This window comes from Juglans regia, chromosome 7 (assembly GCF_001411555.2).
Source record: "Juglans regia cultivar Chandler chromosome 7, Walnut 2.0, whole genome shotgun sequence".
Taxonomy (NCBI): domain Eukaryota; kingdom Viridiplantae; phylum Streptophyta; class Magnoliopsida; order Fagales; family Juglandaceae; genus Juglans; species Juglans regia.
Window position 1 is genome coordinate 21,440,295 of NC_049907.1, and position 26,881 is coordinate 21,467,175.

The 26,881-nt window shown below is 36.0% G+C and overlaps 1 protein-coding gene across 1 annotated transcript; it reads right to left on the bottom strand.

The window, feature by feature from the left end:
* Positions 1 to 22: 22 nt before the first annotated feature.
* LOC109008414 (beta-galactosidase 9) lies at positions 23 to 25,475 on the bottom strand. The gene is made up of 19 exons (XM_035691386.1): positions 25,183 to 25,475; positions 23,660 to 23,755; positions 23,440 to 23,552; positions 17,355 to 17,421; positions 15,606 to 15,698; positions 14,964 to 15,107; positions 13,644 to 13,732; positions 11,786 to 11,891; positions 11,143 to 11,230; positions 10,782 to 10,903; positions 9,479 to 9,682; positions 8,342 to 8,574; positions 7,344 to 7,459; positions 5,447 to 5,544; positions 4,073 to 4,183; positions 3,606 to 3,716; positions 2,103 to 2,311; positions 1,520 to 1,868; positions 23 to 614 (listed from the first exon to the last, which is right to left on the bottom strand). The coding sequence occupies exons 1-19, from the start codon at positions 25,366 to 25,368 to the stop codon at positions 471 to 473; spliced, it is 2,679 nt and encodes an 892-aa protein (XP_035547279.1). The 5' UTR covers positions 25,369 to 25,475; the 3' UTR covers positions 23 to 470.
* Between the last annotated feature and the right edge of the window lie 1,406 nt (positions 25,476 to 26,881).

The following is a 26,881-nucleotide window of genomic DNA, read 5'->3' on the forward strand; positions in this document are numbered from 1 at the left end:
CATCATTAACAAGACGATAATGTAGACCCAACCACAACTAATTCAAATGTTTATTTCAAGTTTTCAGTGTCTATTAATTCATGGTTATGACATGGAATGGGAGATAATTACATTGTCTCTTCTACAACTCCTTCCATCAATAAGACCAAGGTTGTAATTATTTTATACCTTGGTCCTCTGAATTATACACACAAACACACACTCACAGACATTGAAGAATCCATGCAGAGCAAGTCCATTTGGTTGTGATTAATGGTTTGTTGCTCTAGGCTTCTTATTTTACGTACAATGATTATTAGACTTAAATCTCAAGTTATATGCAAAGCCCCAGATCTGGAGGATAAAGCTGAACAGATTCCAGCACAACAATCATATCAAAATCATTAGACTTCCCAAGATTTTGGCAGTTTCTCTAATGAGATACTTGCTCGTGGTTCTGAGGTTGCAAAATGTTGCTCCTGCTTCTTACTTCAAAGCTTAGAGGCACCAAGAGTATTTGGTGATGACGCACATCTTGCCTCAACAGCCAAAGTCTTAACAACACCATGGCATGGGTCACCACTGAATACAGAGTTTGAAATTCCAACAAAACAGCTCTTTCTTCCCAGGCAAGCCTGTAATAGAGAAAAATGTTAAATTGAAGGCCAATGTTAGATTTTTTCTTTTCTTTTTTCTTTTTTATTTTTTTTTGGGGGGGGACCTCTTGGCTGACACTAAAGTTATAGTCTTTTCAAGTAGGCCAATGTTAGAAGCCTCATTACAAATTCACAATAAGAGCTGATAAATTACCAATTATCGCAAAGAATTTAACTACTGAACTATTACTCTTGCATTTCCTCTAATGTCAGTCCAGACTCTTCCATAATGAGTATGACTTAATTTGTTGAATTTATTAATTGTAGATGAGTTAGAGTAAGTCATGATTCAAATTCAATACCGTCGCTCTGATACCACTTACTTGAAAAGCCTAAGCAGCTGAAAAATGATGAATTTAATAACTTTACAGTTACTCTAACTAGGAGAACTGATGTTATTAAAAAAAAAAAAAAAAAAAACCTAGGAGAACTGCCGTAAATTTTCAACACGTAAAACATTTACCATCACTTAAATTCCTCTTTCTGCAGTACCATGGGCTGTGATTAATATGGCAATCATGACGATTTTCAAAAATCTTGGTTAAGATCTGTCTAACAACTTTTGTGTGTGTGTTTGTTTATGGCTAAATGATTTTTATAGATATATTGAATAAATCTCTTTAAGAAAGCCTGGACTTCACACTTCACCACTAAATTACAGTAATCACATTTGCTTCAAAACTCCTATGCTAACATGAAACTAGGAGTGCCCGCTGAGACTAAACTTGTGAGCTACCCCTATACGCCAGCAAAGAGAAGGGAAGGGCCGAATGGTGCACAAATTCCAAGTTGTAGCATAAAGAGTCAAAGCCAATCATGAAGGAGATACCATGCAATTCAAACATGATGACTCTGGAACTACTTGAGCAAAACAAAAATGATACCTCAGAGACTACAGACAACGAACTGGGAGCATGGCAGTTGCCTTTAGAAAACTTTTGGCAGCTACCTTGAGGAGTTCCATAGCTAGCAAATTCTATGGAGGCAATTACATGCTCATCATCACACCGCAAGTGAAGTTCTGGTGTTGTGTTGTTAATGGATATACTTCCATCAGAAAAATCTGGCAGGGACCACTTCCAGAGAGGTGGATAGTGGGACTCTGACACTTGACCGCAGATGATTCGGACAGAATGTAACTCAATTGAAATATCAAACGGATTCCCACCAGTTTCTTCAAAGATGACAAGTAAATTATCTGATGCCTTTAGCCATGACCGCGGTACGTGGTACCTTGAGATTGACAAAAAAAGCGATCAGCAAATGTTAATTAAGCTATAATTTTTAATTCAGATTATACCATTTTGGATGGAGTGTATAGTAATTTAAGCAAGAACGAATCTCACACAGATTGACTTTCCCATAATCAACCTCTAATAAGGAGCTAATGTCTTTTGCAATTGGGAAAATATATTTTAGATAGTTCTTTGTAATTTTTTAAATATATATTTTGAGATAGAATTGCACCGGGTTTGAGTAGGCTTCCCACAGTTTGTTGTGCACTTGTCCGAGTTGTATGGCCCACGATAATCACATGTTCTCTGGCATCCATCTTTTGGAGCAACCAGAGTCCAGTATCTTCCTATGTGGTGACCGTTGACCCATGCTTGCCCCTTTCCCATGCTTCCCAAATCAAGAGCAACTGGGTCCGTGCCATCAGGGGCATTGAAGTAAGTCTGGTTGAATTAAGGAAAACGTATTTGTGAATATCTCCCTAACTAATGAGCAAGAGAGGATATACTCAGATAGTGCAATAAGAGAAGGTCTTGGTATCACAAGAAAATTCAAGATTACATACTTGGACAGACTAAACAATATACATCTCTTGATAGAAGATAATGAGATTGCAGAACTGAGTTTGCAATTAGTTATTCAAATTTAAGATAAACTGGCCATTTCAGATTTCCAGATTGCTTCTCCACCAAAGCTGTCAATAACATAGATAAGAGGGAGGGAATATAAAAGAAATTATATCTCAATCCTTAAAGGAAACACCATCAGGATTAAGATATTTGTAGTCAATATAGTGGCAAATAAAGGAAAATTGTTTGTCATGAACGTGAGAGGAAAAAAAAGGCTAAAATGTATTTTGGTCTTTCCAAGTCTGGTTTTACTATCAATTTAGCCTTTGATAATTTGTCATGTGCATGATATTTAACAATTTAACAAAGCAAGGTTAACGATTTGGAAAAATGGGCTATATTGACAACAAATACAAACTTCAGAGATCAAATTGAACAAATTTAAATTTCAAACAGCAAATGGATAGTGAACCCAGGCTTGGAGAGACCAAAAATCTTTTTAGCTGAAAGAAACTAAAAAAGAAAAAAACCATAAAATATAAAGCAAAACGGTACACACCATAAGATGTAAAATTCTTCAATAATGTGATAAGTAATTTGGGTTTTCTTCCCATCCCATTACCTTCTTTTCTCCCCCGCTTTTCAAGAACCAAGAGTAGCACTAGCACTGGTTGTGTTAATATTGCTACACTAACATCAACTTGAAATAAGTCACTCTAGTTTTTGTAAGAAAATGACTGACATTAACAGTGATAAATGTTCAACAATTATTAGAGCAACTTTGTTTTTAACCGACTTAGGCATGATATTGATGGAAACTTGGTCTCCATGGTACACTAGAAATTCCTACATGGAAAAATAATATGATAATAAAAGAATAAAACAAAAGTAAGTCAGTAAGAGGAAAAAAAACAGAAAAGCCATAATCTAGAATTGGGGAGAAAAGCATTTGGATTGGAAGATTACACACTTTTAAGGCCGAGCCAGCTAATAATATGATCATATAAGAGTTTTCCACTACGGTAAGATGAGACAACTACCCATCATATCTAATTAGCACAGCCCACGTAATGATCTCCATGGATATTTATATTCAGAGACAAATATACCTTTGTACCAGGTAAATGTGGCTGGGATAGCATCAACCCATGTTCAGAGATAAATATACCTTGTACCAGGTAAATGTGGCTGGGATAGCATCAACCATCAAATCACTCCATCCTGCCTTTTCATTTTCTTCCACTGTATATATACTCGAGAACTCACCCTTAAGCCCAACCTAAAATCACAATGAAATACTTCATTATTCACTTCACTATTTTGTACCTCTAGGTCAGGTCCATTAAGTGTAAAATCTTATAAGATAGTAAAGCCAATCAGATGTGACATTGGTAAAGTGTACCATTAACTATATGTAGTCTCAACTCACATGTACATCGAAATCAGTGATGAACATATGATTATAATTTCATATATAAGCCAGCTGATGCATTTTATATGGTATCAATAGTTTGGAATCTATGATATTTCTATCCAGATAACTTTTTGTGCGACAGAATAAGCCTCTCCCTCTCAAAGAAGCTGCACTTTCATATTAAAATTTCTACGAAAAAGCCGAAATTGACAAATAGATACCTGGTAGGTCCATGACAACGTCGAGAGGTCTATATCTCCATTCTTAAATCCAGTAAGCTTTATTTGGCCTCTAAATCCTGCCCCATCTTTCTCCAAGAAGGCGCCATAGTTCTGTATCATTAATTCAAATTAGATGACACAGTTTCTACAATCAATAGTCACCACTCTCTTTGTGGACACAAAGAAATAGATAGCTAATTACAGTGAAAAAAAATATTAACAACCAACCTAGACGAATGAAACAGGCCCAACGAGAGCCATTACAAACAAATAAAAGCTAGCATAACTGTATTGTGCACTTTTCACAAAGAAACTAATGCAAGAATCTGATCATAGGAGATCAGGTTAATTCCTGTTACAAATGCTATTATTTAAAAGTATTAAGGCCCTGTTTGGTTAGAAAAACTTTAAGCTTTTCTTTTACCTTCAACCAAACATCTTTTAGGTAACAATTTCACATCTAACAAGAAATCTTCTAATCATTTGCCTCAGTTTCAATGACAAAAAACACAAAACCAAAATTGCCTTAAAAAAAAAAAAAAAAAACTTCTTACAAAAACTTTACTCCCAAACATATTTCAGTGGGTCGCACTACTTCCACAAACCCAGTAAAAATATCTCAAAACTTTCTAAACCCAATTTTTGCATGGATCACACATTTTTCCTAAAACCCCAAAAATGCTTGTCCCCAAAATAAATTTGTCAATAATTTAAAATCAAGAAAATATTCAATCCTACCATAGCATAGGATGTTCATAATCCCATGAAAAGAAAATATAGAGTTTCCAGAGATTTGTGCTATTTATTTGGAAGAATCAATGCCAGAAGAGTAATGCACACATCCAAATAAATTCTCTTTGAATACAAAGCTATCACTAAAATTGAGAGAGAGAGAGAGAGAGAATCATGCTTTCAAACTGTGTTGTACTTTATACGTACATACATTAAGAAATATGAAAAGGATTTATGGAAAGTATAAATATAGCACTCCATAACAGATTCAATACACAGAACAACAAAATTCTGAAAAAAAAAAATATAACAATTAAGAAAGAAAAAATGGGAAAAAAAATGAAATGTGAACTAGAGAATCTGAGAGAGAGAGAGAGAGAGAGAGAGAGAGAGTCTAACTGGCCCAAGAAAGGATATAACTTAAAAAAGAAGATAGGAACATAGAATTTTTTATTTTTTATTTTTAATTTCAAGCCAAAGCCCACATTTGGAAAATTTCTCAACTGTTTGGCCCCTTCCCCTTTCCAGAAATAAGTTCAGCAACTCAGATAAAAGGTGGGGGCTGACAAGTGTTACTGTAGGATTAAAAGGCTATGTGAAGAAGACATTCTAACAATGACATGAAACAAACTAAACTTTTACCTGTAAACCCACCGTCTCAGATAATAACACCAAATCATTGTATCCTTGGAGAAACCGAACAGGCTGGACCACCTTGACCCAGTGACCAATCACACTGCCTTCATTTACAAAAGACAAATTACTCTACGTGTTAGAGAAATAATTGAAAAGATGCATATAAAATCATGTAAAGTCAACAATCAGTTGAGTATTGGTGGAAGGTTTCTACTGATTCTGTCTTGATTTCTGTAATTAAGACTGGAAATATAGCGCTCTTAATTGAATACCGACGACTTACCACATACTCATAAAGAAAAGAAAGAATTTCAACAATTGTGGTGTTTGTTCATCAATCTTGGTAAGTGAAAGGGAATCATGCATATTAAAAGAGAACTGACCATTTGGTAGTCAAATTTTAGAAATTTTGTGCTTCTCTCCTTTTACTGTAGGAACAAGTTCATCATAGTGTATAAAGATATTGATACTAAGGACGATTATTGTTTCTCCACAAAAGAGAGCCAGCGTTTTATAAATCAGCATTTATAAATACTAAACCAATGTAGTCTTTCCTGTTGTTTTTTGGTTGCATATGCCTTCCTTGCTACTAGGAATGTAAACGTACTGAGTTGTTCATGAACAGCTCAGCTTGGACTCGTATAAAGTCATCCCAAGGTCTATTTAATAAATGAACCAAGCTAAATTTAGGCACGTTTATTAACCAAGCCAAACTTGTATAAACTTGGCCCAACTTGCATAAGCTCGTATAAATTCCTATAAATTCATAATTATTTTTAACTTTAGAATGAAATTAAGAAGATAAAAGTGAATCATGCTCATAATACAATATATGTAATTTAAATTATTATGAATATGTGTCTCGATATAGATATAAAGATATTTATATAAACTTGTTTGTCGATTTTGTATCTAAAGAAAAAAATATAATATAAATGACCTACTTTGTGATAAGGAATCAAATATAGTTTATTATAAATGCAAGATTTAACAATTTAACTTTTACAAGTTCATGTCTATACCTTATCTAACTGTTCTTTTTTAATGACGAGGAATCCAGGAGACCATACAAACACAACATGTCTTTTGCCCAATGAAACCTCCCAATTCATCTATTGTGTCCCCATCACATGGATTAGGTAAATCATCGGCTTTTCAACAACGGGATGTGGACTCTAGAAATTGTTTGCACTTGAGAGTTTGAACCTTAGACCTTGAGGGAGCATACCACCAAGACCAAGGGCTTTACCACTTGAGCCAACCCCTAGGGTTTTATCTAACTAATTTAAATGAAAATCTTAACATAATTAAATCAAAAGCATAATTAAGAAACCAATTATTCTTATAAATTTATGAAAATTTTTAAGATTCAAGTAATGAATTTTGTTTCATTCAAGAAAATAATAATTAATCAAGCAACTCATAAACAAGCTCATACTCATTCAAAAAATAAATGATAAGTTTGAGCTCAACTTCTGTTCACCTAAAAAGGAAATAGAGCTTTGGCATTCAATATTTGCTCAACTTGACTCAATTTGGGGTTTTTACGTTCCTTTCTTTTTGTTCTAATTATGCCAGTGTTGACATATTGATCATTGTATAAAATCTCGTCACTTCTTAAAATACCACAAAATTATACTACTGTTCCTTTCTTTGGTTTTCAGCCATTATGCTTAATGGAACTAGTATTCATGATTTTTTGTCTTTAATTTCTGGTTCCTAGAATGTATTTAGGTGTTCTTTCGTATACTTCTTGCGTACACAGGCTTCGCCTACTTCATTCGCATCAATAAAATTTTCATTTTACTTATTAAAAATAGTAAACGTGCAGCAAGGAAGTAATTCCGCAGAGAAAATCAGGTTGAGATGAGAGGAAGAAATGTTGTGCGATAATGCTAATTACCTGTAAGCTGGCCATTAATAAATACACGCAACACATCTCGCATACTATCAATTGTAAGTGTTGGTCTCACTTGCTTTTCCTCCCAGAATGTGATGTCATCATCAGAAACATAGATTCTAGATTGCAAATTGCAGCAGTCAGGTGTTAGAAACCAAATGAAAATATTAAAATAACTGATCAAACTACTTAGTTTTCTCAATAAAGAGTCAAATTGTTATTTGAAGTGAGCAATCTTATTGGCATGCTTGAAATTAAAGGCACGTGTAATAAAAAAGTGAAAGTCTGCAATTTGCTTAGAGGTTCCTTCTAATTACTTCAAAAATGATGTCTGGATACTGAGTAGAGGCACATCATAACATATTTTCTCATTTTACAATCACTTAAGGATATGACAAAAAAATTATCCATTTTACTAAATCTTGAGGAGGTCACAAGGCTCAAAGCTAATGGGCGCCTAGTCGTAAAGAAACATAAGAACCACATTCAATGCTTCGAAGCAAATGCAATGGCCCTTGCCTTGCCAGTAAGGAAATAGAATGAAAAAAAAATATGTTTTGAATGTCTTCTGTTCTCCCATTCTCCAAAAATATGTTTTTAGATTCAAACTTGTTTCCCTATAGTTGTCTGCCCGGGGGTTGGGGGGGGCACTAGTTTATGCATTTTGTGGGCATATTTCAAAAGGGAAGATTGGAGAGATAGTTTCCTTACAAATCCAGCTCAGAAAAATTATTTTTCTGCCTATATCCCTTGATGGGTAATTTTTTTCCCACAACCAGGGGAGTGTTAGTTAATGATGAAGTGGAACTGTATGAATGAGTGGAGGGCCCAAACGTTGAAGGTAAAATGACAAAATATATATTTGTAAGTATTGCCCAGAACTTCATGGACCATTGCTGCCTCATCTTCTAGCATGTATACATGAGAGATGATCGTTGGAAACAGGAAGGTCCCAACTCTATATGATCCTACCATTTCCACCTTCAATACTAACAAATTACCTGGTTATATACCATAGATAATCAGAATGGTCCTTTGTCACATTTAAATGCTCCAATATGGCTTGGACAGAAAAGATTTTCTTGCTCCAAATACCAATTGGCTCTTTTACAGTCATCCAGGATTTTGAGAAATAGGAAACTTCATCATGAACCGTGAATTGTTGGCGTGCAGAAATATTTGAGAAAAGAGGCAACTCAAACTCTACCATTTTGATTGAAGTTTGTGCCCCTACCTGCGTGAACATGTAATTTGGCCTAAGAAATCCAAGAATTATTATGATCTCAAACATTTCCATCACGTGTCCAAGAAGTAAAAGATAGAGCATTTGGAATGACTCGGACTATTATACCTTGTTATCATCTTCATTAAAATATGAAACAATGGACATCAATAATCTAAGATTAAATATCCAAAAATTTGGAGGGAAAAAGAAGAGAGGGGGGGGAGAGAGAGCAAACACAAGGGTACAAACTAAAGTTTCCAGAAAGTGCATCTGATGGGGACTAGACAGGTGCAACAGTTCATGTTCAAATGATACATATACTTGAAGGATGTGTATTAATTGTTCAGCTCCATTCTATAATTGTTTGTACAAAATGTATCACATGGAAACTGCAATCTCATCTTTCTGTTGCAGTTTTATGGAACTTTATTCAAAAAGTATACCTTTTATATGTTGTTGGATCAATTTCTATAATTGAAGCAACTTTGAAAGATATGCCTGCTTATGCCCATACTTACTTGTTTAGCAGGATGACAGTTTTGCACCATGAATTTTTCAGCTTTTTACAAGCTTGTATCACTTTTTGTACATGTATCACTAAGTGCATCCCGATTCCCATGTAAGACATTATAAGATAGTAAGAACAACTTTCTGCCAGCTATCAAGTTATGCGTTTCATAATAAGTGATGCATCATAAACTGGAAAGTTAATATATAATAACTTTAACACATCATCAAGTAATTTTTTCTTGCTACAGAGTTTAGCACGATCATGTTCAAAGAAGAAAAAAAAAAAGGACAGAATTTTCTGGTTTACGAGTGCCCAAAGAGGTTGCATCACATGTAGAGGTGCCAACAAGTATCTATGCCTCAGTCATTGTTGGATACAATGTCCTACATGATAAATCCAAACCTTGGCAGTATTGAACACCGTGTTTCTGCAGTCTGGTAGAATACTGACTGACCATGGTGGTAAATGATACGTTTGACCAAGGAATCTTACAACAGCTGCTTTTCGTTCATCAATGTTTGCAAGAAATGCAGAGCACCTGCTCTGGCTACCATACTGAGTTAAGTTCAGGCCTTCAGTGTTAGTATCTACACGGTACACATGTGCCTGAAAATTGTTATACAAGCTATGTGAACATCAAAAGAGAACCAAGAGAAAACATTAGAGTGTTCAGGTGAAAAACAATAGCCTAAAACTGAAACTAGCTTGTACTGACCATTATTCACATGCAAAAAAGATTTAGTTTCACCAGTAAGCCTGGAGCAATAAATAGTTAAGATAACATTCCAATGTTGCATATATCTATATCTATCATACACCAAGCATTAACTAGATTAATTAACTAATGAGCTGTAAGATGTCTGACAACAAATTAATGAACTGGATATATTGTGCATAGTGTTTTATTAAACTCTTTCGTTTCAGATATACTTCAAGCAAGAAGAGATGGTGCTTCAACAACATTGGCTATGTTACAGATTTTTTTCTTTTTTGATATTGGGGAACCTCTCCAAAGCAGGGCCCTTCGGATCCACCCCTACAGAGTAAACTCCGGTCCCGTGCACCACACCCTTGGAAGTTTCCAAACACAGAACTGGTTAAATCACTGACTTTTCACTAGGATGTGTGGCCCCAAAGGATTGTTTGCACCCATGAGGTGTTGAACCTTGGACCTTGAAGGGAGTGATACCCCAAGACCAAGGCCTTCACCATTTGGGCCAACAACCCCTTCGGGTTCTATGTTACAAATATAAAAGGGGACTGTGGTATAAAAGTAAGAAGTCAAACACACATAAAAAAGGGTCCTGCTACTTTTTATTATATAAAAAAATAACAATAGCCAAATTCACTGTTCGGTCACATGCTTCGGTCACCACCTTCGGGCATACAAGCATTTTCCTATAAAAAATCAAAACCTGAATGTTTGCCGATCTGTCGCATAAATCTAGAAGTTGCTTTCCAAACTTAGGTAGTTTAGATATAGTGAACCACCCAAATTTAAGTTCCACCGTAGAGCTTCCAATATACATGTCATGTCAAAATTATTTCCACTTTAAGCAAAAGTAAACATCATAATTTGCAATCAAAGCAATCCACTCATTGAATATTAATTGGTTCTTTGAAATCTACCATTGCAAGGAACTAATTAATCTATACATGAGCAATAAACCATGGATAACACAATAGTTCGGGTGTAAAACTAAACCTCCTGCTTTGGTCCCAATTTTATATACTGAGGTGAATCAGCAGCAACTAGAGCAGGTTCGCAAAGCTTTATAGCAGCGTGCAGGTCCTTCAGATGCCCCCATTTAGGCTCGCTCAGCAGACCTAATGGAGAAAAAAATGGCATTTATGGATTAGGCTTTATTAAGTTTTTTTTTTTTTCTTCTATTGACCTTTTTAATGAAGATTATAATACATATATAAGGAACCTGCTTCTTGCTTAAGCCTCAACTAGAATGGTTGACGTTGAAGATATACATTATCCTAAGCAGCTTACTTATGCCTCAATCTAATACAGTTGCCAACAGGAACAAATTATATAATTTAGAGCCAGTTTCACTTACCATATTCATCAATTGGAGCATCATAATCATAGCTAGTAATTAAGAATGGGCCACCAGAAGTCCGGTTGAAGTTTGTTCCACCAAAATACTGCAACCAGGCAGCAAGCTTGTCAAGATGTACCTTTGAACATTTTGGCAACCTAAATATTGATTGAATCTGATATAACCTACATATTGAATGAGGATCATAAAACTACCAATATCAATGTGCACACAAGAGCTCATCAGTTCCTTCCGTTTCTATTTTTAATTTCACTTGAGTATTCAATATCAAACTCTAGCCCATCCCTTTGGATCTTTCATAATCAATTACACACGGAACTAGTCATATTTTGATGTATTTGGAGAAACAAATTATCAAAGCTTTGAATATTGTGAGAAATCTGTGGGAGGGCTTAAGGACTTTTTCCTCAAAGCCCTATATCTCTGGGTGGCTGCTTATATTCTGGTTAATGTATCTAATTTTCAGGATTTTCTTCTTTTTCCTTTTTATTTTTAAGTGTCTCTCTTGTATATTTCCAGTGTACTTGATTGGCACCATTTTCTGAGTTCCAATAAAATCTTACTTCCCCAAAAAAAAAAAAAACGTAGAAGCAAATGAAACAGGTTGACCACAGCATCCTAATTCAATTATCTATCATACCATATAATAGTTTTGAAAGCTTCCTCCACGTTCGAAAAAGCGTGCAACCGCAAATGCAAGGTCTTCAGCAGGTCTATGAGGCAATCTTCCACCCCATTTTGTATACCTTCAAAATATCAACTCAAAAATAAAATAATACTAATAATAATAGAACTCTCTCCTCAGACTTTTGTAGGTGCAGCCATTCAAATACTTGTTAGAAAATAAGACATTATATACAAATCTTAAAAATGAAAGCGTGCAATAATTAAACCACAAAAATGCATTCATTGAAGACACCTTAGTGATGAAATAAAATTATTAAAGTCAAAAGAAAAAGAAAAAACAGAAGAATGTCATTCTAGTAATCAGAATTAAGAATAAAAGCATGCCGATACCGAGAGACAAAGAAGAGGATTTCTTAGTGAGGTGAAATTATGATATATTAGAAAAACAGATGGCACTGTTCAAGCATCAGGTACTAACAAGAGAGAAAGAAAAGATGCCTTATATATAAGAAATTCCAAATTGGTCACAAGTGGAAACCGATTTATACATCCAGGATTCAACAGCATCAATTCATGGCCTTTTTCTATGGGATTTTACAAGGAAACTAAAGCCTAGGACATAAATTAAAATGAAGAAATTATCAAAGATGCAACACCAGAAAACAACTTTTACCATTTCATTTTTCCTATGATTGAATAGTATGATCATATGATTTTGGGGACACAGTATAAAAAGAAATGGGAGATCATAAGCAAAGCAGGAATAAGAAGAAAGATAATTAACAATCAAAAATAAGAGTTGGGGGGTAGGATCATATAGAGTGAAAGATTGTGAGTGGTAAGGCAGTTCTGCAGAGTAGTATGGATGACAAATGATTGACAGGAATGTTGTTTCATTTGACATAGATGATAGAGCTAATATGCCTGACAACTTCATATTTTAGTTCAATAGACCCGAAATTAGTTTTTTTTTTTTTATAAGTAACCAATTGTATTTATAAGAATAGGCATAGCTTAGACCCGAAATTAGTTTTACAAGCAAGAAACTGTCCTTTATTCTTCTCACACTCACATCTATCTTGAAGCTTTTTGAGATTCAATATCTATTGTTAGATAGCGAAGAGAGAGAGAACAATCATCTCAAGCTTATAGGGCAGGTTTCCGAGGGGAAATTAATTTCCATTAACACTGCACCAGCCTCTCAAATTTGATTATAGTTATACTAAAGATGGTTTTTTATGAAAAATATTTTTGATAATATATTTTTTAAATTTCGGAGTAGAGCATCAATTTTTCTCCAATAATCCCGAAAACTAGATATACTTTGCTATTTGTTAGATGGATTTCAAAAGAAAGAAGTCATATGTTATAGTGTTGGACTTTAAGCTACCAATTCGCCTAAAAACATTTGGTTCCCTATGGAAGACACAATTAAGTCTTTCATGGCATTTGACATTGCACATTGCAGGCTGCTTTTAGGGTGGTTGCAAGGAATGGCATTGTTGACACACCCCAACCAACAATCGCTATCTAATGATGATTCCCCCATGACTTAAACCCATGACCTCTAGTTTTGATACCACTTGTTGGCCTGTGAGTTGCCAATACACCTAAAACCAATTGATATTAAGAAAGACTACTCAAGTCATTTATGACATTCGATATCAGACCCTGCATGTCTTTCAAGTTTCCACTAAGTTGAATTAGCATCTTTCAAGTTTCATCCCATTTTTCAATAATTTGATTATTTCTATGTAAATGATTTTGAGAATATATTCTTGGTTTTTAAATTGGAATTGTTCAAGTAATTGGAAAAGAACCAGAAGCATCAACATTCAAAAACCACAAGAGACAGAAAGGCATCATCATACCATCCATCCCAGTCCTCTGTCCAAAATATTGGCTTGTTATGGGAATTTGGCTTAAAACCATCACAATAGTATGCATTGCAGGAATTTATCTGTGACAGACAAAAATAGAACGTATAGAAGACAGGCATTTCAATGATCCTTATTTCAGAGTGTTAAATATTAGAATTTCCTAAGAAATGCAGTTCGTTTCTTATAATAAAACCTAAACATCATGTCTGCTTGCTTTTCAACTTTTTATTTATCAGTAAACAATTTGAAAAAATAATAGGCATAGCCCAAGTACACATGATATATACAAGAGCGCCAACTATGCATGATTATCAAGTGATACAAAAAAGTCAGGAGTGTTCAAGCCATTATCAATTACAATTGACCAGTGGAATAAAGTGTTAAAAAAGAACATTCTAAGCTCATCCATTGACAAATCACAATCTTCAAAACTTTTTGCATTCCTGTCCCTCCCTAGACACCACCATTAGGTATATCGATACCACCTTCCAAATTGCTGCAGTTTGTCAATTACCATCAAAGCCTCTCCAATTTGCTAGAAAATCAACCACCCCTCTTAGCATCACCCAAGCTAACCCCACTCTAGCAAAGAAGTCATTCCATAGTATTCAGTGTTATCTAATATTAATAAACAGATTATAATGATTGGAAGATGGACCTCTTTGTTTCATTTTATGTCCAGCTGCACTTGGTTAGATTGAGAGTCGGGAGAGAATCGGGTGTGTTGGGTCCCCTCCAAGAAAGGGTTATTTGAAGCGAAAACACTTTACCATATGTTGACTCCCCATGAAAGCTCTCTTATCCCACAGAAGGATATTTGGAGTAAAGCTCCTTGGGAATGGCATTCTCTGCTTGGTGGTAGCGTTAGGGAAATCCTTCCATGGGATAATTCAAAGAGGTGACATATTTTAGTGATAAATTGGTCATGCATGTGCAGGAGGACCGTTTCATGTGTTAGAAAGATCAGTTTGACAATCAACAAAGTGAATATTTGTGGAAAATGATACCGATTTCCCTAATGCGGTGTGTATGGAGGGAAAGAAATGACCAAAACTTTTAGTATTGTGAGAAGTCCGTGAGAGCTAAAGGATTTCTTCTTAATGATTCTTTATCATTAAATGTCAGCATGCATATGTTCTTCCAGCTTTAGTTTTCAGGATTTTATTGATTTTTTTTCTTTCTAGTGAGGTGCTCTGCTGTATACTTGGATATGCCTTTTTGCTCATTTACAGATTATCTATCTCAAAACAATAAAAATAAATGCTAGTTGCAGAACAAATAAGCATATAATACAAAGGTGAGAAGCATTACAATATTATCTGGAGCATCTGATTGCCTGCACATGACCCATGGAACCCCAGCACCAAGATCTAGAGCCATCTGAGCAGCCCATTTAACATATTCCTTCCCTCCCTGGTGATATTCGCTTTCTATGTTTCCATATTCGTTCTCAATCTGATAAAAATCCATTTCAATTTTTGAATATACAGTTAGAAAGAGTACAATTGGAAGAGCCTCATCGAAGATAAAGGGTTATATAGTAACCTCCAAACAATGAAAATAAATTTGACCACCAAAACTGATTTAGCCATAGCTCTTCAGCGTATGCTACTGCCCATGGTACCAAAAATAAAGTTTATTGGTTGGAAAGAATGACCAAAGCTCTTCCTCCTATGCATGAAATTGGAAATAGAAGCTCAAACACAGGAGAAATGACATCCACAATTTGGAAAAATTCCCTTGTTCCTCGCATGAAATAATTTTCCCAACAACAAGTCCCAATCACAGGATTCTGGCAAAAATAGAAAAAGCAAAGAAAAGAAAAAAAGGATTGCAGACTTAGAATGTGATATGAGATATCAAATCCCAGTTTTTGCAAGCGAAATAATTTAAATTAATTAAGCCAGCTAACATATCTTATACTCAAATCAAACTTCAAAGTTCACGTACAACCTGCAACATAATGATTGGACCACCTTGCCAAGAAAATAGCATTTCCTCTCGCATTAGCTTCACAATCTTTTTAACAAACCGTTCCATCTCCTCCTAGAAAAGATGAAATAGTGTTAATAATAACCACACAATAATTTAAACTTCAAATCCACAGCTGGTGTTCAGATCAATAATGAGAGGTTCACTTGTTTTTTTTTTTTATAAGTAATGTGAGGTTCACTTGTTAATATGAGCAACACAGCACACCCAACACCTAAGCAAGATTCATGCAGCAACCTCAGAAATATAAAAGCACTTTGAGAGAAACCAACAAAACAACTGAGCAAAACCATGATGAAGAATTAAGTTAAACATTTCCCATTTTCTTTTACTCGCCAAACTCAAACAAGACCTTAAAGCAAATTTTGAAAGATTTTCCATCAACCAATTAATTCTATCAAATCAAAGGCTTTACAAAGTGTTTCAGCATGTTCTAAACAACTATGTTTCCATTTAAAAGCTTTTGAGGTATTAAAGTATTACATCATTTGGTGTGGATTGGGTAATGACATAAGAGTAAAGTATTGGGTAATGCATGTTATAAAGAACAGTTTGGTTGCGATAATTGTGAAGTTTTGTGAAAATTGATTCTGCCTTGATTAGTGTGCTGTATATGGAGATAAAGAAACGACCAGAGTTTTGAATATTGTGAGAAATCAGTGGGAGAGATTCAAGAGACTTTAAGGAAATAAAACCCCCAATCTTTGGTGGCCTCTCAGATTTGTGATACCGTTTCTATCTTTCAAGATTTTCATCTTTTCCCTTTTAACGTTTATGCGTATCTTTATGTATACTTCATGCGTACTTGGATATCACCATCTTTTAGCTTGAACAAAATTTCAACTACTTATTGGGGAAAAAAGAATAGGGAGAATACATTAGTCCAAGTAATCGCAACAAATAACCAAAATTATTTGTGGCGTGCCTCTTGACATAATCAATGTTTCTTCTAATGCTCACTATCAAGCAGAAAATATATGATAAACATTGCAGCATATATTTTTTATATGTACATATTGCAGCTTAAATAACCATGAAAAGCCAAAGATACAAGTCTGGTTACATTTCCAAACTTTTGAACTAGAAGTTTACATTTTTGGGTACACAGTAATGATGAGAGAGAATGAAATTTCATTTCTATGCTTCAACAATTACATATCCCTTCGGCCAAGGCTTGAAAGAGAGGGAGAGCAAGAACAGGAAGGGAGCAAGAAATATAGGTAACTAAACACCAACACAGTCATACGTGTTATAAAAAAGAAAATTTCTATTTATCATCATCCTCTCAGTATCCCCTGATTTGGCATGAAATGATTGGCCTATAAGTAAAACATAACAAATAGTTTACAATCATTTAGTATCACATCATGGAATGGTGGGAGGATGATGAATAGTGTTACTCTATAAAAAAAATTATATAAAAATATAGGTATAGGAACAGTAATTGAAAAAATAATGCCATAGAAAGAAAAAAGAGTTTGCATCGACAATTGTCATATAAATTGATTTCTCGTGTGCACTGACATTAACCTGTGCTCCTAGTGGAAGGTGCCCACTGGTGGATCTTTGACCCTGGCTTTAAACATTTTATGCAATGAAAACTCAAATAAAATATGGCAAAGATAATAATATCTATATACATATATGAAACAATATCTGTGAACAAGCAAGAGAAATGTGTATGTATAAATGACCAAAGGTGCATTATACCTTGAAAGGTACATTATCTGTTCGAAATTCGATGCCAGGGACATCCCGCAGCCACACTGGAAAGCCCCTGCAAGATTATTAGTTAGAATCAGATAAAAAATTTCAAATGATGTTTCACAAGGATATCCATTGGTCTCATCAAGAGGTAAAATCAAACTATAACTTCGATTGAGAAAAGTGAAGAATATATAGCAATATTCTCCTTTATGTATAACTTTATCGCATTCATTCAGAGTATTAGTATTGCACAACAACTAGCCTTTGTCATATAGCTAGTGGGGTGGTAAGACCGATGTACACAGACAATATGACAGCATCAAGGCACATAATCAGCTATGCTAGGGTTTTTGTGGAGGTAAATGTAGCGGAGGATCTAGTAAGAGTTCGAGTTGGCGGGTGAGAATGGGGATTGGTTGGCTATTTATGAGGAGTATGACTGTATTCCCACTATTTGCAAATCCTGCAAGGTATTTTAGCATTCGCCACAACATGTAGGAATTTATCAATACTGCTTTTAAGGGTGCAGCGGGGCATGCCTCTATTCCTATGGTAGTTCCTCAACAGCTCTTGTGCAACAGGATGTTATCTCTATTCTCCTCCCTGATGAAAGCAGTTTGGTGAGACTGTAGGGAAGCACATTACTCAAATAGTTTGACAAAAATCTTGGAAATACGATACACTTCATTGCAGCAAGATATAGGATGAAATTCTTGAGCTTACCAACACGCCTTCAAAATTGTGTTCATCCTAGCATCATGAGAATTTTGATTACTAAGGATGAAGGGCCAACCACATATCAAGAAGCTATTTTTGGTAAAGATTCTACAAGTTGGAAGCAAGCTATATGAGTGAAGAAAGGTGCAACTCATAAGAAGAGAACTTGGTAGTTGGTGGAATTTACCAAAAAATAAATCTTCACAACCTCCTAACACTCCACACTCCACATTATTTGTAATTTTTATTATTTTTTTCTTTTATCAAATATTTATTATATGAATAATGAATAGAAAATTTGAAATAATTTAAAAAGAATAAACTCAAAAAAAATTTTAAAACAAATATGAAAATTTAAAAAAATTTAAAAAAATATAGTGTGGTGGAGGTTGTGTAGCAAAACTCATTTTTTTTTACAGGTAAACGATTATATTAATAAAATAGGCATAGCCTAAGTACACAAGATGGTATACAATAGTCAACACCCATCTAGGAAGAAGAAATGGAAATAAGGAAATCACAAAAATCAAGGCCATTGAAATCAATAGCTTTGGCCCAAAGATATAAGGTTCTAAAAAAAGATAGTCTAAGCTCTACTAAAGAGCGCTCCTTGTCTTCGAACATCCGGTCATTGCGCTCCGGCCATAAGCACCACATAATACAAATAAGAACCATCTTCCACACAGCAGTGATTTGTAGAATACTGCCTAGAATTGTCCAACTGGCCAGAAGTTCAACCACAATGGCAGGCATAACCCAAGTTAGCTCTAACCGTCTGAATACATCTTCCCATAAAGCTCTAGCAACCTCGCAATGCAGTAGAAGATGATCCATAGTCTCACCACTTTTTTTTGCACATACGACATCAGTCGACTATAATCACCCTACGTTTCCGTAGGTTATTCGTCGTCAAAATCTTTCCCAGAGAAGCTGTCCAAGCAAAGAACGCCGCTTTGGGAGGCGCTTTATTTCTCCAAATCCTTCTGCACGAAAAGTGATTATTCTGCAATTGTGTGAGATACTTATAGAAAGAGCAAACCGAGAATGTACATTTTCCTGTAGGTACCCACCACAATGTGTAGGAGCCTTGAGCGCTTGGATGAATAGAGTACAAGAGTCTAAAGAAATCCTCAAAAGCTGTCAACTTCCCAATCTTGGGCCGCCTTGGAAAAGCTCACATTCCATTGGACTAGGTCACCATCAATCCCCATGAGATCAGCCACTGAAACTTCTTTCTCACATGCAAGCCTAAAAATTGAAGGGTACAAGTCCTTGAGGGTATTATCTCCACACCATATGTCATACCAGAATTCGATTCTAGAGCCATCTCCCAGGACAAGTCTAGTGTGACGAGTAAAAACCCCCCACCCTTGTCTAATATGCTTCCAGACTCCCACTCCATACACCCCCTATACCTCCCTAGTGCTCCACCTCTCCCACAAGCCTCCATACTTGAAGTCAATCACCGACTTCCATAAAGCTTCCGGTTCCATATTATATTGCCACAACCATTTCCCAAAAAGGGCCCAATTGAAAACCCTCAAGTTTCTAATACCCAACACACTAGATGAGATTGAGGAGCATATCTTATCCCACTTTACCAGATGGAATTTGAATTCATCTCCTAGTCCACTACAGAGGAAATCACAATGGAGTTTCTCAATATAGGTCGCCACACTTGCTGGAATTAGGAATAAGATAAGAAATAAGTTGGTAGATTAGACAGAGTGCTTTTGATTAAGGTGATCCTTCCACCTTTCAACAAATATAATATCTTCCAACCAGCCAATCTTCGTTCAATCTTCTCAATTATTGTATCCCATATAGATATAGCCCTTGAGGCGGCCCCCGAAGGAAGACCAAGGTAATTCATGGGAAGAGAGGAAACTTTACATCCAAGAGAACTAGCCAACCTTCGGATATTGCAAACATTACCAACTGGAACCAATTATGATTGGGCTAAGTTCCCTTTCAATCTGGATACAGCTTCAAAACAGAGTAAAAGTGCCCTCAATGCCCAAATATGGTTTTGTTCTGCCTCACAAAAATCAAAGTGTCATTTGTAAACAACAAATGGAAGATATTAAGGGTACCCCTATTAGTGTCACCAACCGAAAATCCAGTCACAAAGCCACTGTTACCCAAGGCAGAGATCATTCTACTGAGTGCCTCCACAACTATGACAAAAAGGAGTGGGGACAAAGGATCCCCTTTTCTTAGACCACAAGAGTTGTTAAAAAGGCCAACTAGACTGCCATTCACCAAAACTGAGAACTTCGCCATAGATATGCAACACCGGATCCACGAGCACCACCTACTGAGAAGTCGTTACTAGAAGGGATACCACAGGAGAAACAAGAGAATTCATGTCCCTGCAAGTCATCATCAATATTGTCTATTTGAGCTGCGCCAGAGATTCAACGCTCAGCGGTGAGGATACGTCAGAAACCCTTTCTGATTCTGCTGTTGTCAAATCTCGACATTGCCATCTAAGCCTCCATCAAGGGTTACCCAGCCGGTCGCAAGCCAAACGGAACATTTTCCAAAGAGATTGACAAAGTCCGGTTGGCAAAAGGCCTTGCCTCACCACCCTCTCAAATTCTCCATACAAGATGGATCTCGATCTTTTCCTTTCCTCTATTTTGCCTCACGAGTTGAGGCCTACTGGAGCGGCCCAAAGGATTTTCTGCCTTTTGTCTCACTTTCAGTTGTGCCTTCAAGTCCAGCAATGTACTGCACACGCCTTCCTCTGCCAGCCCGAAAGCAAGCCTGCTACCGCCTCCCTTCCATTGAGCACTTACTGTACCTGTGGTCTGAGGGGCCTTGCCGGTTTCATGGCCGTTACCATGCCTTACAATGTTGTCTCTCTAATCTGCCTTAACAGTAACATCTCCACCCCTCTTCCACCCACGTGACTGCGTCGGCTCCGTTGTCTGCAACAAGGCCTCCCAGTATGATCGATGTTGTGGTTGACTAACCGCCACCAATGCCCTCAAAGATGTCCCTCCTCTGTTACAACCATCTTTTGCAAACTCCCATAACACGCCTCTGCCATCCTTCTCCAGCTATTACCTTCCAGTTCTTCTAGTATGAAGATAAAGCCACGTCTGCGACCACCACCGTACTCCACTAACACCATGTATTGACACAGCCATTTGAACACCTTTGTGCAATGAAGCTGCGGTTTCCTTCCCTTGCTGTGGTGTAAAATTCCTTCTTGTCACCCTTTAGATAGTCCACCAAAGATTTGGCGAAACATTGCACCGTGGACAACCCGAGCCTCAACTCATTCACCACCTTCTTGCTCCTCTCCGTTATGAGCATAAAACTCCCATCCTTTGACAATGAAAAAACTTTTGATTCTAGTCTTGTTTGGTTACATAGATGAGATGAGATAAAAGTTGAAAGTTAAATAAAATATTATTAGAATATTAGTTTTTTAATATTACTTTTGATAGCAAGTATGAATGTACAAAAGAATTTTTTTGAAGGTAACAATGACAGAAGAAAACTCAAAATATGGTTTCTTGGAAATCCCAATATGTAGAACCTAACTCATATAGAAAAGGTTCAATTTCCATCTCAAAACATGAAAGTAGGCAAAGCACACCAAAGAAAGCAGTTTCAGTTTTTCTTTTCTTTAACTCATCCTCAATCCCTTTTTCCGTTTGACTCAATTTTAATTTAGAATAATTTTAGCATGAGAATTCAATTTTTCTATCAGCCTTATTCCACCAAATTCTCTATATATAGTGATTGATAAGATTGAACGCAGACTGGCAAGTTGGAAAAGATTGTATCTTTCGAAAGGTGGCAGGATCACTCTAATTAAAAGTACTATTTCTAATCTGCCAACTTACTTTTTATCTGTATTCCCAATCCCAACAAGTGTGGCGAAACGCATCGAGAAACTTCATCGGAATTTTCTGGGGAGTGGGTTAGGAGATGAATTCAAGTTTCACCTAGTCAAGTGGGATAAGGTTTGCTCTCCAATCTCCTCCAGTGGGTTGGGTATGTTAGGCACACTCGGTTGGTGTTGGGTCATGGGTCTAGAATAAAATTTTGGACTGGCTGGTGGTGTGGAGATCATGCTCTAAAGGATTCTTTCCCTTCAACTTTTAGAATTGCACGTGAGAAAGTTGCATCAGTGGTTGATTGTATGGAGTTCTTTGGGGACCTAGTCCAATGGAACGTGAATTTCACCAAAGCAACCCAAGATTGAGAAGTTGGCAGCATTGAGGAGTTTTTTGGTCTTCTATACACAAAGATACCGAGCACACAAGGCGCTGACACGATATGGTGGATACCCACCAGTAGAGGTATATTCTCAATTCGCTCTTTTTATAAGACCCCACACAATCACAGACCACTAAGTTTCCATGGAGAAGGATTTGGCGAAATAAGGTGCCTCCTAAAGCGGCATTTTTTGTATGGGCAACAACATTGGGTAAGATCTTGACTTTGGACAATTTATGGAAACGAAGGGTGATCATAGTAGTGTGGTGTTGCATGTGTAGGAAAAATGGTGAAACTATGGATCACTTGTTGTTGCATTGTGAGGTCGCTAGAACGTTATGGAATGAAGTGTTCAACAGGCTAGATCTTGCTTGGGTGATGCCTGCCACAATCATTGAGCTCATAGCCAGCTAGACCAATTTACGAGGTCTCCCACAAATCTCAATTGTGTGGAAAATGGTTTCGATATGTATTCTGTGGTGCCTATGGAAGGAGCGAAATGACCGGACATTTAAAGACAAGGAGCGTTCTTTGGCAGAACTTAGATTATTTTTTGTCAGCACTCTATTTCTATGGGCCACAGCTGTGGATTTTCGTGGCCTCGATTTTCATGATTTTCTAGTTTATATTTCCTCTTCCTAAATAGGTGTTACCTTTTGTATACCATTTTGTGTACTTGGGTTATGCTTATTCACATCAATATAATCATTTACTTATATATATATAAAATAAAAATAAAAATAAAAAACTATTAGAATCCATAACTCACTCATGTACGGATACCTTATACCCTAAAATAATAAATGGTATTGTCTTATGTTCCTGTATAAGGGGATGGAAAAATGGTTTCCATGCCCAATGATACAAGCATGCATTTTAATCGCATAGACCAGTAATATCATGCAAGCACTTAGCAGATGGTGGAAAGAACAATTAAACATTCAGGAGATGCACAAACATGGTTGGCTCACTTCCTAACAGAATCAAAACCTTTCTCAATCATGCAGCACTGTGGTAAACTTTGACAGGATGAAGGGCCATCATGTTATATGAATTGAGTTATAAGCAGAAAATGCAACAAGTACTGTTAGGGTGAAAAAACAACTTTAAAGTATAAGGGGGCAGAAGGTTAGACCCAAAATTCCACTCAGCGCAAACATAAGGTCCTATACGAAGATGGAGATAGAGTCCATTGGCTCCCACGAGCTTCACGAACTTGATGATATCATATCTCCCCTCAAAGTAATACTGAACAAATAGTCAAGAAAGAAAGTTAACTCTTTGAGAAACAAATATATCCAGTATAGGGAAACAACACAAGGCTACCAGAAAGCCATAAAAAGTATTTATTTCACCTGTCCTCTCACTGGCTCATGCCCATTCCAAAAGACATAAGTTTGGATCACATCTGCTCCTCCTTTCTTGCTCTTTGCAATCAGATCAGGCCACATCTGACATCATGTGAGAAAAGCAATAACTGCCTATCAAATGACAGAGAAAGCAAACATGGCAGGGGAAGCTAAAGGATCTGCTTTTATAAGCAAAATGGTCAATAAACATTCTAGAAGCATTAAAATCAGATCAGGAACAAATGAAAGAACGAGAGAGAGAAGCTGACTATAGTGCAACATTAGAGATGAAATTAAAAGTAGCTTGTGCCTGTAAGTTGAACACAGTGTAGCCTAACCAAGTTGTGGCTTGGCTAAAGTGTTTATAGTCCTAACTATCGGAAGCTCAAATGTGTGAGCTGTAGTGTTTCTATGAAGTCAAATCGTCCTTAGTGGGTGTCTCTTTGCCCGATATTGTGCCCACCTACTTCATTATTCCATAGTAAAGGGCAATTACAATTTGTCCCCATTTTTTTTTATAGGTAAAAACTGTCCCAAAAAAATTACAATGTGAAAATCACTGAATACATCTGAACTACAAGAGTGGGCATTAATGCCAGGCTTCTCTACATGGGGTTGAGGGCAATTGAAAATGAGGATGAAATGTGCTAATCCAAGAAAACGAATATGAGGTGTGTCGGAGAGCGTCATCTAACAGGGTCCCAACAAACTCCTTGGATGGCATTTTGGGGCCAAATGCTGCTATTCCTCGGAACACGTTTGATAAGTGAAAATTTCTCAAATCTTTTAGAATTCTTGAAAAAGTTTTGGATGTGTTTCGTATTGGATTTTAAGAAAATGTGTAGGTAGAATGAAAAGTTTTTTGTATAAAAAAAATTTGAGATGTGTTTTGTATTTAAGTTTCTAAAAGTGCGTAAGTAGAATTGTAAAATGTAATTGGATCAATTTTTCTGATATAAGTTTTGTGGGTTTTTATCAAAGTTATAAATTTTTGTGAGTTTGTTATAAGTTAAAACTTAGGCAAATGATTAGAAGAAACAATTTTTATGATGGATGAAAATTACTTTTGATGTATGATGTTTGGATAAAAAAATGGAAAACTTTTCTAAAAATTCTGAAATTTTTTTTGAAACCAAACATGCCCAATAAAATTCTCAACTATTTGATTAAACACTCCCTATGGAGTCAGCAACCAATCTTTATTGCACTATTTTGCGCTTGACTCCTTGAGAGTTGCATAGCTTGGTGTTCTATTTATTTAGGGATTCATGGATTGCAAATTTAGCAAACACCATTCTTCTCTTTTTGGTAGAAGCTAAAGAATCTAATATCGCTGATAAGGCGCAAAAAATGGAAAAAACAGAGCATGAACTAAACTAAAACAAATACTGTTACAGCAGGCCCAGTTGAGTTGGAAAAAATAGAAGCTAAGAAAAACGTTTTCTTCGGCAAACAAACGGAGCATGAGAAAGTACTTAAATCTGAAACGGTAAGGGAGCCATAGGCATAATTGAATATGAGGAGCGAACCTCAGGAGTGGCGCGGGGGTAGTGGAAACCGGCGGAGATAAGCATGCGGCGCTTGCCATCGATGATGAGCGCCCTGTGATCGTAGCTCACGTTGAATGGCTTGAAGAAGTTGGCAGTGGTCACTGCTGCTTGGATGATCAAAGACAATGACACCAGAAAACGAAGCAAAGCTCTGCTCACACCCATTCTCGCAGAGTATGATCCCAAAGCGGAAAAGAGAGCGAAGAAAACTGGCGAGAGAGAGAGAGAGAGAGAGAGAGCTTGTTTTATTTATTTATTTCCTATTATTTTATGAGATAAAATATCGTACTTACGAGGAAGACGACAGTTCATCTACCGGCCTGCAGAAGACATTTGGTCGGGATGGTGAACCGGGTTTTTTGTATATCAAACTACCGGTTTGATAGAACCAACTTGTGGAGGACAAGCAGATCCTTTCCAGAGTTTTTTGGATTTGGCGGATGGGGGAACCTATATTTGTTTCTTAATTTTTTTTTGATTTTTGAGAAAATTTTAAAAGGCTTTGTGAAAATGGTTGTGCTCATTAAAAATATGTCTAGATGGAGAAAATATTTTAGAAAAAAAATTTATGAGAGGTCGTTTTAAGTTTTGTAAAGTTGTTTTTTTTTATTATTTATTTAAATTTTACCAAAATTGAGGTAAAGGTATTTTAATGGTTGAAATTATTTTGATGAAAAGATATTTAAATTGAAAATAAGAAAATTTCGAAAAATTAATTACATGATGTAGTCCACTTCAAGACTCTACTTTGTGAAATAATGATACTTTTAAAATTATCTTTTATAAAAAATATTTTTTATTTAAAAAAGTCATATACAATAGTTGCATCTTTATCATTTTTCGAAAAGGAAATGAATATTCTGTTCAGCCTAGTTTAAGAACCCTTTTTTTTATAGGATTAAAAAAGTATAATTAAGATAAATTCTTAATGTAGTATTTCTACCTTGACTTTCATGATGTCTTGATCAGCATTTTTTGGCATTGATTAGTTAATATTAATGGAAACTAATCATAGCTTGATCACATCATTATTAGCAGTATACCACAGCTCAGTACACTCAACAACAGTGAGAGTCTATGGAGTAATAAGGAAGCACGAGATTCCTAGAGAAAAAAAGGGGGAAGACGCTCACAATATTGCCGAAATAAGTGGAGAGACGTTGAGAGGTATTGGAGCTCTAATGGCAACAAGTTCAAACCAAAGTGATGATCCAGCAAGTCTTAAAAATAAGGAAGAATCAGATCAACTTGAAGATTTATCAATTTCGGCTAATAAGGGAGATCCTAATATAAAGTTGTCAATAACAAAAGGATCCGAGATCAATGCCAACTGCAGGAAATCCTATATGAGGTCAACACTAACTGCAGAAAATCAGAGATATACACCAACTACAAAATCTGAGGATCATATGTCAACATACCAGATTTTATGGGATTCATTTTAATTTTGAATATGGGATATCATTGTATTACTTAGCTTAAATACTCATCTTGTATAGCCTAAGGGTTCACGTTGCCATTCATTAAAAATAAGATACCATTTTTATTCAAATTATCCTTTGTTATTTCCTCTATTTTATTTCTCTTTCTTGGTATCAAGAGCCATTATGAACCTTAGGCAGTATACCACATCTCCTTCTTCCGCTCACCATGGCTACACTTCTCTCAATGTTGGCAA

Bases quoted from the DNA above. Each gene is read 5' to 3' on its own strand.
- LOC109008414 (XM_035691386.1), bottom strand. From the start codon at position 25,368: ATGGGTGTGAGCAGAGCTTTGCTTCGTTTTCTGGTGTCATTGTCTTTG. The intron at 11,231-11,785 runs GTATGATAGATA...GCCTGGTTGCAG, and splicing joins GCTTTCAAAACTATTATATG to TATTTTGGTGGAACAAACTT. The intron at 1,869-2,102 runs GTGCAATTCTAT...GTCAATCTCAAG, and splicing joins GGGAAGCCTACTCAAACCCG to GTACCACGTACCGCGGTCAT.